The sequence below is a fragment of the Barbatula barbatula genome (assembly GCF_947034865.1).
Source record: "Barbatula barbatula genome assembly, chromosome: 9".
NCBI classification, from domain to species: Eukaryota; Metazoa; Chordata; class Actinopteri; order Cypriniformes; family Nemacheilidae; genus Barbatula; species Barbatula barbatula.
Window position 1 is genome coordinate 15,463,946 of NC_136772.1, and position 15,599 is coordinate 15,479,544.

Consider the following 15,599-nt stretch of genomic DNA (forward strand, 5'->3'; position numbering starts at 1 on the left):
ACTTTTAGTGTAATGTATTTTAATATGCGGTATCTTTCATATGTATAAATATATATCAACGCAATCTGATGGGAATTCATACTTATTTTACAAGATGGTATTGAAGTCGTGCTGAGTGACATAAAAAAATGCTCATGCTCAGTGACATGAAAAAATGGGGATATTCTTGTCCATGAACACAAATTAATAGATTTCCCAATTCCGTGTCTATGCCACGCTGCCATAAGACTGGCGTCGGGCAGTTAGCTGAAATCCTACAAACACCAGTGCTGACATTTTAACCCTCTTTCACGCAGCCTTCAGAGCAGCTCACAGACCGCATGTTAAGAAACTGAATTTCTCTTGCAGCTTCCCTGGATAATTGAAGAACACCAAGCGGTGGATTTCAACAGATGCCTGCTGTAAATGAAAGGTTCTGGGTTTCACCTAATCTCGGTGCAGAAATCCTGTGCTTGGAGAGACAGCTAAAGACGCATCAAACTGAGTGGAAGGGTAGAGAAACAAAGCAATTTGAAGAGAAAATGCTCACTGAGGACAGCTAATGGCCAGACATTAAGCCCAATTAAGTTGGATGTTAGTGGAAAGGGAAGATTTATGCAAATGTTTGGCAGTCTGGCATTTCTTCAACAGAGGTAGAAGCTGAAAGCTGCCGTGTTAGTGGTCCGCTGTGAAAGGGTTTAAAAGGTAAGCAAATATTGTATTTGCCTGAATAAAATTACTCTTTTCTCATACAGGCGGCTACATTACTGTAATTTCAGCAAATTCATTACATTCTGGTTTTTGAGGTGATGCAACAGTTTACTATTGCAATGCAACAGATTTTCTGTTTCTTTATGTGCCATAAAAGCACTCTATTTGCATAGGCATTATATACAAATATGCAATATTACCAGTTAGTGGTATTATTGTAATCTTAGATGGATACATATTTTAAGATAAAAATCTAAATGGCCATAACTCATCAGGCAAAGCCTTTTGTTGTGCACCTGGGGGATTTAGTAACACACTGCATCCGGGAACAGACTTAAGTTGGACTGTTTGCCTTTGCTGACTTTGGGCGAGATGTTACTAGAGAAAATGATCCATCAATCAGAGTGGCACTGGGAGCCGGTCTCTAAGGCAAAGAAATGAGGCAGAGGAGACTGTGCCAGCAGCCATTTGCACTGCTGCATGATGGGAACACTTCCATTGCCCTTCTGAAACATCATTTGTGAACACAAAAGCCAACTGTCCTCTGAAAGTTGAAGTTGTGGAGCATAACTGTGGAATGTCTTCTCCATAATTTCTCTCCCACTGGTCTACACAGTGTCTCTGGTTTCCCATTGGTTCAGATTAGAGGGGCAATGGTAACCTAAACATGTCAATAAACAAGACTGGATCGATTGTACTTGGACTGCTATCTCTGAGGCTGCTGCGGTGAGATCTTTTCACATTAATAGCTCCTGTCAGTCAGACAGTTAGTTTTCACACTATGAATGTTGAAAATCCACTTTTCATGTTACTATGTGGAAAGCAGTGAAACTTTTGGTTTTCTTTCAAGAGTATATTTTGCAAAACCTGTACTATTGTAAAATTACCGACTATTTAGCTTATGGCATATGAGTTACATGAAAGTGTATGTTTATATTTTATGAGTAGTGTGAATGGAAGTTATTGGAACACTTGGAACAATTGCCTTTGACATTGTTCTTGAAATGTTCCAAACTGAACCATAAATGTTATCCGTAACACTTTACAATTTTTCTTATTTGTTAACATTAGCAAATGCATTAGCTAACATTAACTGAATGAACAAAATGCCCTGCTGAAAAAAACAATACTCCAAATAGAAACCATTATAAAAATGGTGTCCATTAAAATGCATTTATAAACCATTAGCTTTTTCCAATAAAACCATTTCAAAATTCCTTTCTGTAGTGTGTTTTTGGGAATAGGATTAATTTGCCTGATAACACCCGATCAATAGAATCCATCACAAACCAGTAGACACCACTATAGTTTTATAAATAAAACCAAGCAATTCCCACTATAGCTATTTCTAATTATAATTAGTTATGAAATATTACTTAGATAAATGTAATACTGATTTAAAATAATTAAACAAATTAAACTTTGTATATGGGTACGTGCCAAATTTATCGTTCAAATCAACTTTGATTTATATAGCGCGTTTTACGTTTTTCATTGTTTCAAAGCAGCGGTACATGAACACATGTTAACTATAAGCAATACATTAAATAACATACACGCACTGACACACACACCAACACCCACCAACCCACGCATGGACAAACACACACAGAGAAAGAGATAGACACAGAAGATAATAGAAGAGAAACGCAGGTAATATATTATGCACACTATCAATTCCTCTATGGGGTAGTAATAATTCAGGCAAAATCTTACATTTATAATAATATTGACAAATACAAAATTCTAAATCTAGGTGAGCAACGCCTGGCGAGCAAAACAAGTGCTGCCAATGTGCAAACCAGGAGGAATCCAAAACTCTAGTGGAGAAAAAAGACCTTGGGAGAACCCATGCACAGCCAGGGGAACCAGTTCTCCTCTGGCACTGCTGCATCTCTACAAGCTCGACAGTGCTTGCACAACTGGGCTACATGCACACAAAAAAAGAAATTAAAGATAGATTTAATTTTATCTTAATATTCTAATAGCTAATCGCCGCCTCCTTCTTTTAGCTCCACTATCTAGACTCGCCGCCTCCCTCTTTCAGCTCCTCCATCTGGGCTGGTTACAGACCTCGAAACAATGAGAAAAGACAACTGAGAGCAAAATATAATTCTACTAGTGCATCAGTTGTTATAGGAAGTGTTCCTGGTTCTGGTTGATCTGAATAAAGCAGCCTAATAATCCCTTAGAGGATTTGCATTATATTAGTGTTGTGTACGCAAGGTTGACGAGATGTGTCTTTAATCTAGATTTAAACTGACAGAGTGTGTCTGCCTACCACACACTATTCGGCAGACTGTTTCCGCGTTTAGGCACTAGGTAGGAAAAGCATACCACCTGCACTTGATTTTGAAACTAGGTTTTACCAACTGTCCAGAGCCCAAGGAGTGTAGTGAACGTGAGGGACTGTATAGTCGTAGAAGCGCACTCATGTACTGTGGAGCTAAACCGTGTAGGGCTTTTTAGGTGGTCAGTAAGAATTTAAAGTTAATACGTTGCTTACGTAATAGGTAACCAGTGCTGTTGACAGGACCTGGCTAATAATAAATAATAATAATTTGTTTGTGTAAGAACCGTTTGTGTGTCCTTTGCTGTGACAAAATAAAAATGTCTTCATTGTTTATTCTTTTTCTACATTTTTGCTGTCACACTATACGACACATTTACAGGTTATTTGTCAAGTACCACATATATTGTTCATTCTCTTTACAAGTTTACCAGTTGCCCCACTTTACATGTATTGACAGCCCTATGCGTCTGATTGTGTGTCGTCTGTTAACAGTCTGATAATACAAATCAAAGTTTACATTAATGTGTTTTTTTATCCTGTTGGACCACCATCTGCCTATGAAAACAATGGCTGTCTTCGACTTTAATTACAGTTGTGTGGTGTGCGGGGTCCACAGCTGCAGCTTGCAATTACCACACGCGCATATTGCTCAGAGAGCCCTGCTTTGATTCGCACAGAGCCAGCTGAGATCAAACTCCACACACGTGCTGCTAAATGAACAGCCGTGGGTTATATTCCAGTGTGACCCCTCGAAGGCCTTCCTTATCACCAAGAGATTTGGTTGATTTATAACAGTGAATTTTAATGCTACCATGCGAAAACCATGCTAAAATAAATCATCTTAGGCCAGCATGAACCATGGCCTAGGCTGGTTAATGCTAGTTTTGTGCTGGTGTAGCTGGTGTATCATCACAGGCATGCGGTGTGTCAGTACCGGTGAAGCTGGTTGAGCGAGGAAGTATGGTTGGTTAGGCTAGTTAAAGTTCCCTGAGAACCGGAAGTCACAAACAGTTTTACTTGCGCCTTTTTACATTATTCCATTTTACTTTAAAACGTGATTTTACTTTTATTTAGTAGGGGGCACTGTTACACATCGTCTGAAAGTGTTCCACATCTACAGATCCAAAAACAAGCAAATACTTAATTGTTTGATCCTCTTTCAGGATCTGGATGATGTCTTTGACAAACATCCAATTTCCTCACATTTTAATCAACCTTTAAGACATTCATGAGTTGATGGAAAGCAAAGATTCAGTTTTTACTTTTGGAATATGAAATATTGTTGTATTCACACAAAAATATATCCTGCAGGCCATTAAAGTTTTGTAAATATTATCAAAAGATATTTCTGCCTTTGTCTCTAACTTTTATTTTAGTTATGGTAGTGATTGGAATAGTCACATTAGCCATAAGTTGGAACAAAAACATTGAGAAAAAAGCTTTTAGCTTGAGTCAGGCCCCAAAACTAACGCTAAAAGCTCAATTTCTGAAACTTTTTGACAATGGTTGAATTTATTGGATTTTCTTTCTGTATTCATGGTTGCTGGACACCCATTTAAAGTTCTGTTATTACTGTGTCATCTACCTGTCATTCTCTGTGATATATTCCCTCCAAACATTTATTTGTCACCCTTGTTTTTTGTTTTTGAGTATGGCACGTCAGGCAACAGAGGACCTGAATAATAGTCTTTTAGTCATTTTACTTGAAAGGAGACAAGGACTATAAACAATAAATAGCACAGTTTTTATTTTTTTAGTGATTGTGTTTCATGGAAGGATAGTTCATATATGTCCACTTTGAAGAGTTATTGCTTTAGATTCTGTCTTTTCTTATCAATGTTACCCATGTGGAGCAATTATTTTGATGTGATCATTTCGCGGTGAAGGCAGAGATGTTTCTGAGGATGTGGACGACTTATATTCCTCTTGTTGGGGGAATAAACATCGCATGATAATGCAACGGAGATCGAAACGTCTCACTCTTATATCAAATAAATACGACAGAAATGAGACAGAGTAAACATTGTTTGCAATGCCACAGAATACAAATGCTCAGGGTAGAACACTGACATTTTTTGCAACTAATGTGTCTTTCATTTTTTCTGAGAGCTGCAAAGCTATCTTCTATGGCTTATGTAAAGAATGTAATGCCTCAAAACATTTGATGTTTAAAGTGACCTTTTCCCGGATGAGTCATCTTAAAAGAGGTGTCTAAAAATCCATCGCTTTGAGGGATCAAAAGGTTCATCTTTAAATATTAAATCTAAATGAAACAAAGATCATAGCTACCAAAGATTATAGTGCATTTGTTTTCCCCCTCGATCATGTTAGACTCATTTTTAATAATGCCTCTTTTCTTGCAGGTGTACACAAGGTACGGAAAATGTTATACTTTTAATGGGAACAAAACAACGTCCAGGAAGACGAAACAAGGAGGGATGGGAAACGGGTTGGAAATTATGCTGGATATCCAACAGGATGAATATCTGCCCATCTGGAAGGAGACAAGTGAGTAATAATACCTGAGAGAGATGATTTTCCCCCAAAAGTTGCAACGTCATCCCATATTATCTGGTTCTTAGCAGCGTGTCTGCACAATCTGTTTAGATAAACACTTCCAAATTCCTGTCTTATTTTTTATGTGTTTTTTCCATTTGTATTGATGGGGGGATATGTGAGACTTATCTTCACTTTCACATTTTCGGTCTCTCACCCCCCACCTGTCCTGTTCATCCGGTCTTGTTTTGTGCAGATGAAACATCTTTAGAGGCAGGAATACGTGTTCAGATCCACAGTCAGGATGAGCCACCGTACATCCATCAGCTGGGCTTTGGAGTTTCTCCGGGATTTCAGACTTTTGTTTCCTGTCAGGAGCAAAGGGTATGAACCTTCATTTTGATCAGCAGTTCTCAAACTTTTAAGACCTGTTGGACCTATGAAAAAAATCACCCACATACAAATCTTTTGGGTGCAATTAGCAAGCCAATTATTGGAAGAAGATTTCTTTGCAATTATAAAACACATTTAGTCAGAGTCAGTAAAGTGCTTGGCAGTTGGAAAGCTACCTCACTTGCCATGAATCACGAATCATGCATATTTAATGTCTGTATCCACTTAAATCTTTCTAATTGAATACCGCTAGCGAGTTGACAACTCATAATACTGTGAGGCTAAAGCTATAACATATCCGCTCAAACCTATCTGTCTGCCTGTGACATTAGAACCAGACCAAATTTTGAGAAGGAGCATATGGCAAACAACAATAAACTATAATACTGCTCCACAAAGACAAAGTGCAGTAACTACGCAAACACTCGTTTTTCTGAAACGGTACAAGAATGAAACGAAAACAGATGTCATAAAGCAAATTTCAAGCCTTAAGTAAATTTGTATTACATTTTACTATGCTTTGCCTTTGTAGGGCAGAATAGTCTTTTCTCAATTAACAATTCTGTTAATTGTTTTTCTTTAACTTGTTTTGAATGTCGGCTAACTTGTTATGTGCTATTGCTTTTATCAATGCAAATCAGTGTAAAGGTTCTGTTTAATTCAATGGCAAATTCTGACAGAAACGTTTTTTATTTGATTTCAAAATGTACAATGTTTTATAATGTATTATTTTTAGGTATGTGTTTAGGTAAAATTATCATTTGGGTAAATGGTTCCATTCTGTAAATTATTAACAATATTTCTACCATATTAAAAAATAAAAATATTGTTTCTATTTGCAGAAAATAAAACTGGAGAAATAGTTCAAAATAACTTTTATTATCTGTACAAAGTTCATATTCACTTTTAAGCAATATAACAGCAATATTTTGTAAAAAGTTTACGTGGTATCATTAAAGATACATTTTCTGCCAATCTCATGTTATCTTGAGTACCCATACAGTCATATTGCATACTTTGTATCTTCGAAGAGTATTTAGTTTGATCAAATTTATAAAATACAGATACAGCTGTACGATTATTTTCGGAAAAAGTTGAGCTCCTGGAAGCGTGCAGGAGGGGCGGAACTACAACACAAGCACACAAGACATTATCGCATTATTCCTGGATAGCATCGCATAGCGTTGGGACAGCACCATCTGTCGATTCAAACGATCGCCAATTCCAGCGTGATATCCATGGTTTATATAACATTCATCAGCGAAATGCAGTGAGCAAACAAACAAACGTCAGCCGGAATTGATGGGCGTTCTCTTTCTCACGCTTGCTGCCTGATGCGTGGGTGTGCACTTTTGCTTGCTGGATGATGCGTGGGTGTGCACTTTTGCTTGCTGGATGATGCGTGGGTATGCTCTTTTGCTTGCTGGATGATGCGTGGGTATGCTCTTTTGCTTGCTGGATGAGGCTTTTCTGGCAGAATTATCCAATAAGGGACTAAGAACCCTTATTTTAGGAAATGGGTAACCATGTTCGAAAAAAACTTTCCGAAACCGACATTCAGCTTGTTTTTGTGTTTGATTGAAAGTTTGATTTTGTTGAAATTCAACAGACTTTCTTGCTTGCTTTCTTTGCTCTAACCTCCTCTTTTGTGTCTGCCTCTCCTCTTACAAACCTTGTCTTTCTCTCTTACACATTCTCTAACCCTTCTTTATTTATTTTACTCTCTCTCTCTCGTTCTCTCCGTAGTTGACCTACCTGCCCCAGCCTTGGGGCAACTGCCGTTCCACCAGCGAGCAGATGATCCCAGGTTATGATACCTACAGTATCAGCGCCTGCCGCCTGCGCTGCGAGACTCTGGAGGTTCTGCGTGAGTGCAAGTGCAGGATGGTGCACATGCCGGGTAACGCAACACCGCCACATTAATTTCCCACTCAAGCTTATCAGTGCGCTAATGTATTCCTTTAATTGCTTTAATACTAAATGAATAAACTTTTCTCATCCAATTTTCTTCAGGCAGCAGAGCCGAAAGCTTAATACAAGTCTCTAAATTAACTTTCTGTCTAGTCACACAATATAAGGAGCTCTATTTGTTCGTTTAGCGACTTGGGGGACATTTTTGATCATCGTAATTTGACAAGCCTCCCTCAAGGAGTGATACGATAAACCACCACCTGCTGATTTTTTACGTTCCACTCGAACAGGCTGACAAAGCGCAAAAAAAAACTAAACACGATTTTAGAGTATTTATTGCCTCCTTGTTGCAATACCAAAAAACCTGTGGACTGAGGGACGCTCTCTGTCCCCAGACACCTCTTTTCAAATTAGCTGCACCGCACCTGAGTTGTTATCAGCGTGGCTTTTCGTATCGTGTGTCTGTCGCTGGTGGAGCCCTAATGGAAGCTCTGCTGCTCTGCCTTTTTTCTTTTATGTTTCCAAATCAATCTACCATAATGCAACTTGAACAGAGAGGCAGTTCCAGAAACATTTACTCAAAGGCCATTTGAACTTCTAAAGATGCTACATATTTTCTCAGACCGGTCGTTCTTTTGATGAATTTGGATGGCGACTTCGACCTATTGTGGCATTGTGTTGATAGGAATTGGGTTTTAAGTCTTTCTAACCGCATCTTAGGGAGGGTCTGGACCTGTCCATTTTCGCTACAATTAGACCCAGACTGATGGTCATGAGGGGGGCGTAAGAAGCCGGAACCCATCTTCAACAGTCACACACTCCCCTATATCATTTCAGGATGAATAACAAAGCGGAGCTGTGATTTTAATGCACTGCCTCTTTCTCTGCCTCTCAAGCTTTTTCTTCTTTGGCTGGCGGTGAAAAACCAGTAATCATTCTTGCTTTTGATTGATCAGAGTCATTATGTATTTTGTTTCTCAGGAGATGCCGATATCTGTACTCCCAGCAAAATCAAATGTGTGGACAAAGCACTTGGTAAGCAAGCATTTTTAATTTTTGCAAACACCCCGGAGTGTAATATCTCTGGAGTTGGTGGCCACAAATAATTCAATACCAGATAAACAGACGTTTTCTGTGTGATGTGGGTGGGAGTGATACAGAATTATGTTGGTGATTATTTCGCTTTCATGGGAGCTGTAGACTCAGTTCATGAATCAGAATGACGTTTCTAACCTGTTCTGCGGAACCTTGACATCTTTTACAGAACAGCATTATGCTGGAGATCCCTGCGGTGCATTAGCCTCTGATATCCTCACGGTGTTATCGCACACTGAAGGTGTCTTGTTCCACTGATTTTATGATGCTCTTAAATGGAGCGGCTCATGAAAAGTTGACGATGAAAGATGTATCATTACAATTATGATAGTCCTTATCTAATAAGCCAGAAATTTAATTATCTTCCCTGTCAAAAAGAACCCTGACCCCATTTAATGGGTAGTTCTGATGCGTTTTCAAAGAATTGCCTGTTCTTACATTCACTGCACTGGCATATTCAAATAGTATAACAAAACTAAATGATTTTCCTTTATTGGTAACTTTAAATCTTTTTTATATTCTATGGTTGAACTGGTTTTTCCATCATGCAAAACAACCTATAAAAATTACAGTTGAGATCTACTCAATAACTCAATTATTTAATCTAGGCATTAAATGGAGAGCAAATGGAAACTTAGTCTCCTGCGTCCACGGGGCCATTGGGGGAGAGCAAGGATGATTCTAATGGCCCGCGCAACGATACGCAAGCTTACCAAGGGGGACCCCCTAAAATGTAGTTTTTTAGTCAGGGGGCCCAGAACAGCTAATGTCGACCCGCCTGCATCTCAGATATTTCTTCTGAGAAAAAGACCCAGAAATGCCTCCATCTGAGATTCTTTGCAAGTTAAAATTGAACATGATCAGAGAGATTTCTCATCAAATTTACTCAAATTGAGATCACGTTACCTCTACAATCTATATTCATTTTACATTTTATCAATCATCTAATTAGTTTTTCCTTTTTTGTCCTATAAGTGTGGGAGTCACAGTATACCGATAACGCTTATAAAATGAATCAATGTTGTTTTAATTGTGTCATAACTATTCAGCATCCATTCAAAATGTTGCTTTAAAGGTTACCGTGGTAACAAACTCTCTCTCTCTCTCTCTCTGCCTCATATTAAGAATGTGATTAGTTGACCAAATAACAAAATTAACAATTAATTTCACTGATGGCATCATTTATTTATTTCGATAACATTTCCAACGAATACCGTGAAAACCTTTTTTTAGATAAGATAAAATGTTTTAGATAAAATATCTGAGACCAAAATCATACCAAATGAAACAAAACTTACATCTTCATAGAATCTCCTGAGCTACGAAAGATCAACCTCTAGGTATAAAACTTTGCTCTAGGAGGCCTCTATGTCCACAAAAAAATGTAATGTATAATAAAATAAGATAGTAATTCAAAAGTAAACATATCAGATAATAGTAGAAATGGGTAAAATAGATTAGTAGGACTAAACATACTGTACAGTCCTATATTTGGCCGGTTATTCATAAAGACCACTTCAGAAAACGTAAGCAATGCTGGTCCAGACGCTGGTCCTGTTTCAGGCTTCAACGCTACAGAAAATACAACAAACAACATTTATAACGAAATAAAAATGTTAAAGGAATATCTTTAAGATTGAATTATATAGATAAATATGAAATCGGATATGCTTCTGGATCAATGTTTAGATTTTGCAATGTGTTATGTAATAAACAATACTGGAATTTATCACCAGGTTTTGCATGTTTAGTGTAAAGTTTTGTTTATGAATGAAAAATATTACTAGCATAATGGCAGTTGTACTTTAAATCTTTGAGTGAATATCAGTTAACATTTCATTCAATCTCTCCTCCCAGAGAGGTTTGTGTGAGTTTGTGTATGTGTTTGTGTGCTCTCTTCTGGATGTCCTTCAGAAACCAAATTAAATCTGAACAACACGCTGAGTGTATTTCCAGCATCTTATGAATGATTATTTAGCGCTGGTGTTATCTCTCCACATTAGTTTGATGAATGAAGAAAATGTGTGCAGATGTGGGCCAGAGCACCTGCTCTCTCACACAGACACATGCTCACTGTTCTCTTACAGCTCTCCTCCTCCTACTCTAATCTGATGTTGTGTGCCTCTTCTTTGTGCATTTCAGCGCTCTTACAGAAAGGTCCAGGTGACACGTGTGCCTGTGAAACTCCCTGTAACCTGACACGTTATGGCAAAGAGCTTTCCATGGTTAAAATCCCCAGTAGGGGTTCTGCTCGCTACCTATCCAGAAAATACGACAAGTCAGAAGACTACATCAGGTCTGTCAATCTTTCCACCATAAGTACAATTTGAGACAGATAACATTCTGTACTGAGCATAATAATTTATTCAGTGGGATTCAAAGACCATTGGTGAAAAAGATATTTTGTATTTTAATGCAAATGTGAAACAAAGGTACGGAAACATTTCTCAAAGAATTTGTATTTTTGGGTGAACTATCCTTTTAAAATTGCCAATGTGAATCTTAAACATCTCTTATTCATTAGAAATGCTTTTTTGTTTAAATATGTATATATTCACATTTTGAAGCTTTCGATGTTGTCTTTAAATTGTATTAAATGCAATATTTATATTTATGTATATTAAATAGAAATGTCTGCTTAACTATGTTTTGTTGTTGTAGGGACAACTTCCTTGTTTTGGACATATTCTTTGAAGCTCTAAATTATGAAACAATAGAACAGAAAAAAGCATATGACGTTGCGGGATTATTAGGTGGGTATTCTAATAAATATACAACTCAATAGCATGGAAATGTAGTCAAACCTGTATTCTAGACCTTGATTTAACTGTATGTACTGTGTGTAAACTGTTGTTTTGTCTGTATTATTTTCAGGGGACATTGGTGGACAGATGGGTCTTTTTATAGGGGCCAGTGTTCTTACCATCTTAGAGATTCTGGACTACGTATATGAGGTACCCTGTCTTTTGTTTTATTCCTTTGCTTCTATTAAGCATGCATTTATTTTTAACAAGTAGTTCTGCAGCCCTGCAATGTCTTTATTCTCTTTCAACATTCTAAAGATTGCTTCTGGACTCATAAGAGCAGATTCTATGAGGCCAGCCGTCTGAGCTGAGCAATAGAAGAGCTGAGGCTGCAAAACCTACTTTATACCCCTCATTTGTCCTTCTTTTCATTATGCCCTTTTCCCCTTCTCACTTTCTTAGGTGATCAAACACAGACTGGAGCGATTGCTCAGGCCACAGCGAGAAGAAAAGAAACACACCCAGCAGCAGCAACAGGCCAGCACAGTCGCCACAGTAAACCTTGAGGAAATGAAATCTAAGGTGAGGAACATGTAAATGTCCTAACAGCAGCGCAAAAAACCCCCGAGATCAAATTTGTGTTTAGCAACAAAGTACAAATGGAAATAAAACATTAACATATATTTTTTATTTAAAACAAGGAAGTTAAGCCACATACATATGGTAATTTTTCAGTGAACTGGGCCTGGGATTTTATATTATTTTTGACGACGGCAAACCATAGTAAAATCCTTCCTAGACAACATTGTGCCCAGATCCAGCCTACATCTGGCCCACGTGGAATCCACACAATATATTCCCAATTTGGACTGAACTGGGCCAACAATTTTGCTGTCTGGGTCGCTTTTTGCATCGTCGCACTTTTGTAAGCCACTTCATTCACAACAGAACTTTAAGATGTGAGAATTAAAAACGAATCTCATTGTTCCTGTCAGGATTCCGGAGAGATGAGTCGGAGTCACTCGGAGGGAGCTTACGCGAACACAGTCCTCCCAAATCACCATCATCACCACCATACCCATCACAGAGTGTTTGAAGACTTTGCCTGCTAGGAATCTCTTCGGCAGGTCTAGTGCTGTTGACATCTACAGAAAGAGTCTCTCTGTGCTGAGTTTGGGCTCAGTGATAGACCCTCAAATCTCAGTGCTGATCTCTATTGCTGTCATCAGTTAAAGCTACAGCCAAAGTCAAACTCTAAACCTTTGCTTCTGAATGAAAGCAGGCACGGATTGGACACCCCATTGCGGCCCAGCAAGAAGACCCATTTGACACCCCTTCCTCTACCTGAAGTCACTTGCAAATCTCACATTTCTACACCGAATACTTTGATACCGGGCGTCTAAAATATCATCAAGGCATAGACTGCATGACATCTAGATGTCTACTTTATAATTCAGATTCAGTTTGAAGCATTATATTCTCTCTATTTTGTCAACTGTTAGAGTTTTATTCAGTGAATTCTCATCTTGTGGAATATTCTAATTCAGATAAATTGACAACTGTAAATTATGTATTTGAATCATGACAACCAACCCTTAGCATCCAGAGTGTCCGAACAATAGATTTACTCTGGAATACTCATAAAGTAAATCATGAGAAAGGTGTAGAATAGTGTGTCAGAAAAGTTAATATCCAATTATTATTGGGTATCTCTGGTAAATGTTTTCTTTATCTCAAATGATTCACGATTCATTTAACTTAAGTATATTGAATAGTCCACTAATTTTGTAATGTTATTTATATTATAGAGACGTAATGTGTGATTGGTAATGGGTATCATTAGCAGCAAAAACATAATCTTTTTGTAAGGTTAATTCCTGTTGGAGAGCAGAATGTGTACAGTACAGCCCAGCCAGCCCAGATGACATTGTGGCAACCATATGGAAAATGTTAATTTCAACCATCAGTTGATGGATTCACTTTCCCAGACCTCCCGAAAGTGTTTAATAGAACAGACCGTATGTTCCTGGTTTCACTTATGAATGAGACAGAGTTAAACGGCCCCACAGAGAATGATAAAGTGTGTTTGCTCAGCACAGTTTCAAACTATGAGTAATCTCATGCTACACACTATATGGCGGTGGTTTAAAAGGAGTTTGATGGGGTTTTCTCTGTATTCTTAGCTGGGAGGTCTAGCAGTATCTTTGAAAATTAGCTAAGTGTGAAAGCATTTTGTTAGGAAGCCAATGTCTTTTATCGTGTGATATTAAGCAAGCGCTAATACAACCTTCAATTTTAGCTGCAGGTATAATCATAAGGTCAACTAATTCCAGAAATCCATCTGTGGCTTCCAAATATGGCTGATTGTCAACTGTGTAGCACCCCTCCATTCTTTGCATGGTCACAGCAACCGTTACAAACATTTACAACTTTTTTTCAAGAAAAGAAGCAAAGCCTATCACTAGAGTGAATAATACTTTTTAATCAGACATTTGAAGTGCAGTTCTGGAAATGGTATATTTGTCTGATTCATGTTTGAATATGTTGATATTAGATTAATAGATGTTCTAAAGTATATGTAAGATTTTATGATTTAAAGCAAGAATCAGTATATATAAACATACTGTATATGTAAATTCCTTTATTACTAAAAGTGCAATATCATTTCTCCTATACTTGAACCCTTTCCCATATTAAATGATGTATTTCACAAGATTTATAAGTCGCAGTGACACATATAAATACATATCCGCTATAGATTAGTTTCTTTCTTGGTTAGATACAATCAGCAAGAAAGCTTTTGCATATTGATGTCCATACATTTTTCAGAAGGCATTTCATTTTTGTATACCAAAACCACGCACACAGTCCATCCATATAAAAGTAATCATGGCTAATATGGGTTTTTAATATTCATAAAACTGCATCACAGTGACATTTTTAAAGGTTCCCCGTCCGAGTCTTGATGGCAACCCGAGCCAGTTATGCATAATAATACAGTTTACTGTCATAAATAACTGTGCTCCCAGCAGTGAATGCAGAACAGCTGACATACCAGTGCATGTCAAAGAATTGCGGTGGAACAAATCACTCAAATTTGATTTGGCATTATCTGTCAACCTCACGCACTCATGCAGTTGTGTATTTCTGCACTTGCGGCCTATCTCTCGCGTTCAGAAGGAATTCCTCCGAACGTTAAAATGCAAACAAGCGTCTGCACAACTCGCAGGTCCTGAAGAAGAAGCTGACTATCTTTCATACTCCCTGGCTTTAGAACAAAAATCTGTTTTGTGTATTTTTATGTGATTTAGGTGAAGGCCTACATCAAAGATAATGTAGACGTTTGTCTCTAAAATTTCACTACCTGACAACGTGCTCGGTTACGAAGGTTTTGCTTTTACAATCATTTTAATTGCAGTTATAATTAATATTCAACATTATCATATTATGTTTTCCTCACAACCCGGCTAGGCCCTTTAAGCACCGTTCAGCTCTATTACCGTTACGCAGCTTTAACTTAAACTATTCTAGTGCTATTCATTTCCAATAGTTTTTGGTGGCCGGACCACCATTTAGCTACACGTGGGGGTCATAAAATGAGGCGACGAAGCAGCATACAGTGTAAACAGACTGTTGAGATTTCCACACGATTAAAGGCATCAGGACTAATCAGGCTAATTACCCATTACACTCCAGAGCCTAATGGACTGTGCACAAGACTACAGAGAACACATTATACAGTTTGTACAAAGGTCTGCTGTTATGACCGTGGTTTCCGTTAGGACACATTTTATAAATGTAACAATGGTACGTACTGCAGTCCAATAATAAATCTTGATGAATGAATCACTTGGCCTCTGTTCATTTCACAGTAATGAGCTCTTTTGACAGCTTTCAATTCTACAGAGAGTCATTAAGACATATTGAAAGAATGTTCAGGTTTTAAGACAATGTAAGCTCTATTTATATAAACTCAA

General features: G+C 37.8%; 1 protein-coding gene across 1 annotated transcript in view; it reads left to right on the forward strand.

Moving 5' to 3' along the window:
• Positions 1–15,462, forward strand: part of asic4a (acid-sensing (proton-gated) ion channel family member 4a) — a 91,489-nt gene extending 76,027 nt beyond the window's left edge. Inside the window, exons 2-10 of the mRNA XM_079464109.1 lie at positions 5,347–5,491; positions 5,736–5,863; positions 7,619–7,772; positions 8,765–8,818; positions 11,021–11,174; positions 11,540–11,631; positions 11,753–11,832; positions 12,085–12,204; positions 12,618–15,462. Coding sequence (XP_079320235.1) covers positions 5,347–5,491; positions 5,736–5,863; positions 7,619–7,772; positions 8,765–8,818; positions 11,021–11,174; positions 11,540–11,631; positions 11,753–11,832; positions 12,085–12,204; positions 12,618–12,734 — 1,044 coding nt within the window. The 3' untranslated portion in view covers positions 12,735–15,462. The remainder of the gene's footprint in view (positions 1–5,346; positions 5,492–5,735; positions 5,864–7,618; positions 7,773–8,764; positions 8,819–11,020; positions 11,175–11,539; positions 11,632–11,752; positions 11,833–12,084; positions 12,205–12,617) is intronic.
• The last annotated feature ends 137 nt before the right edge of the window (positions 15,463–15,599 follow it).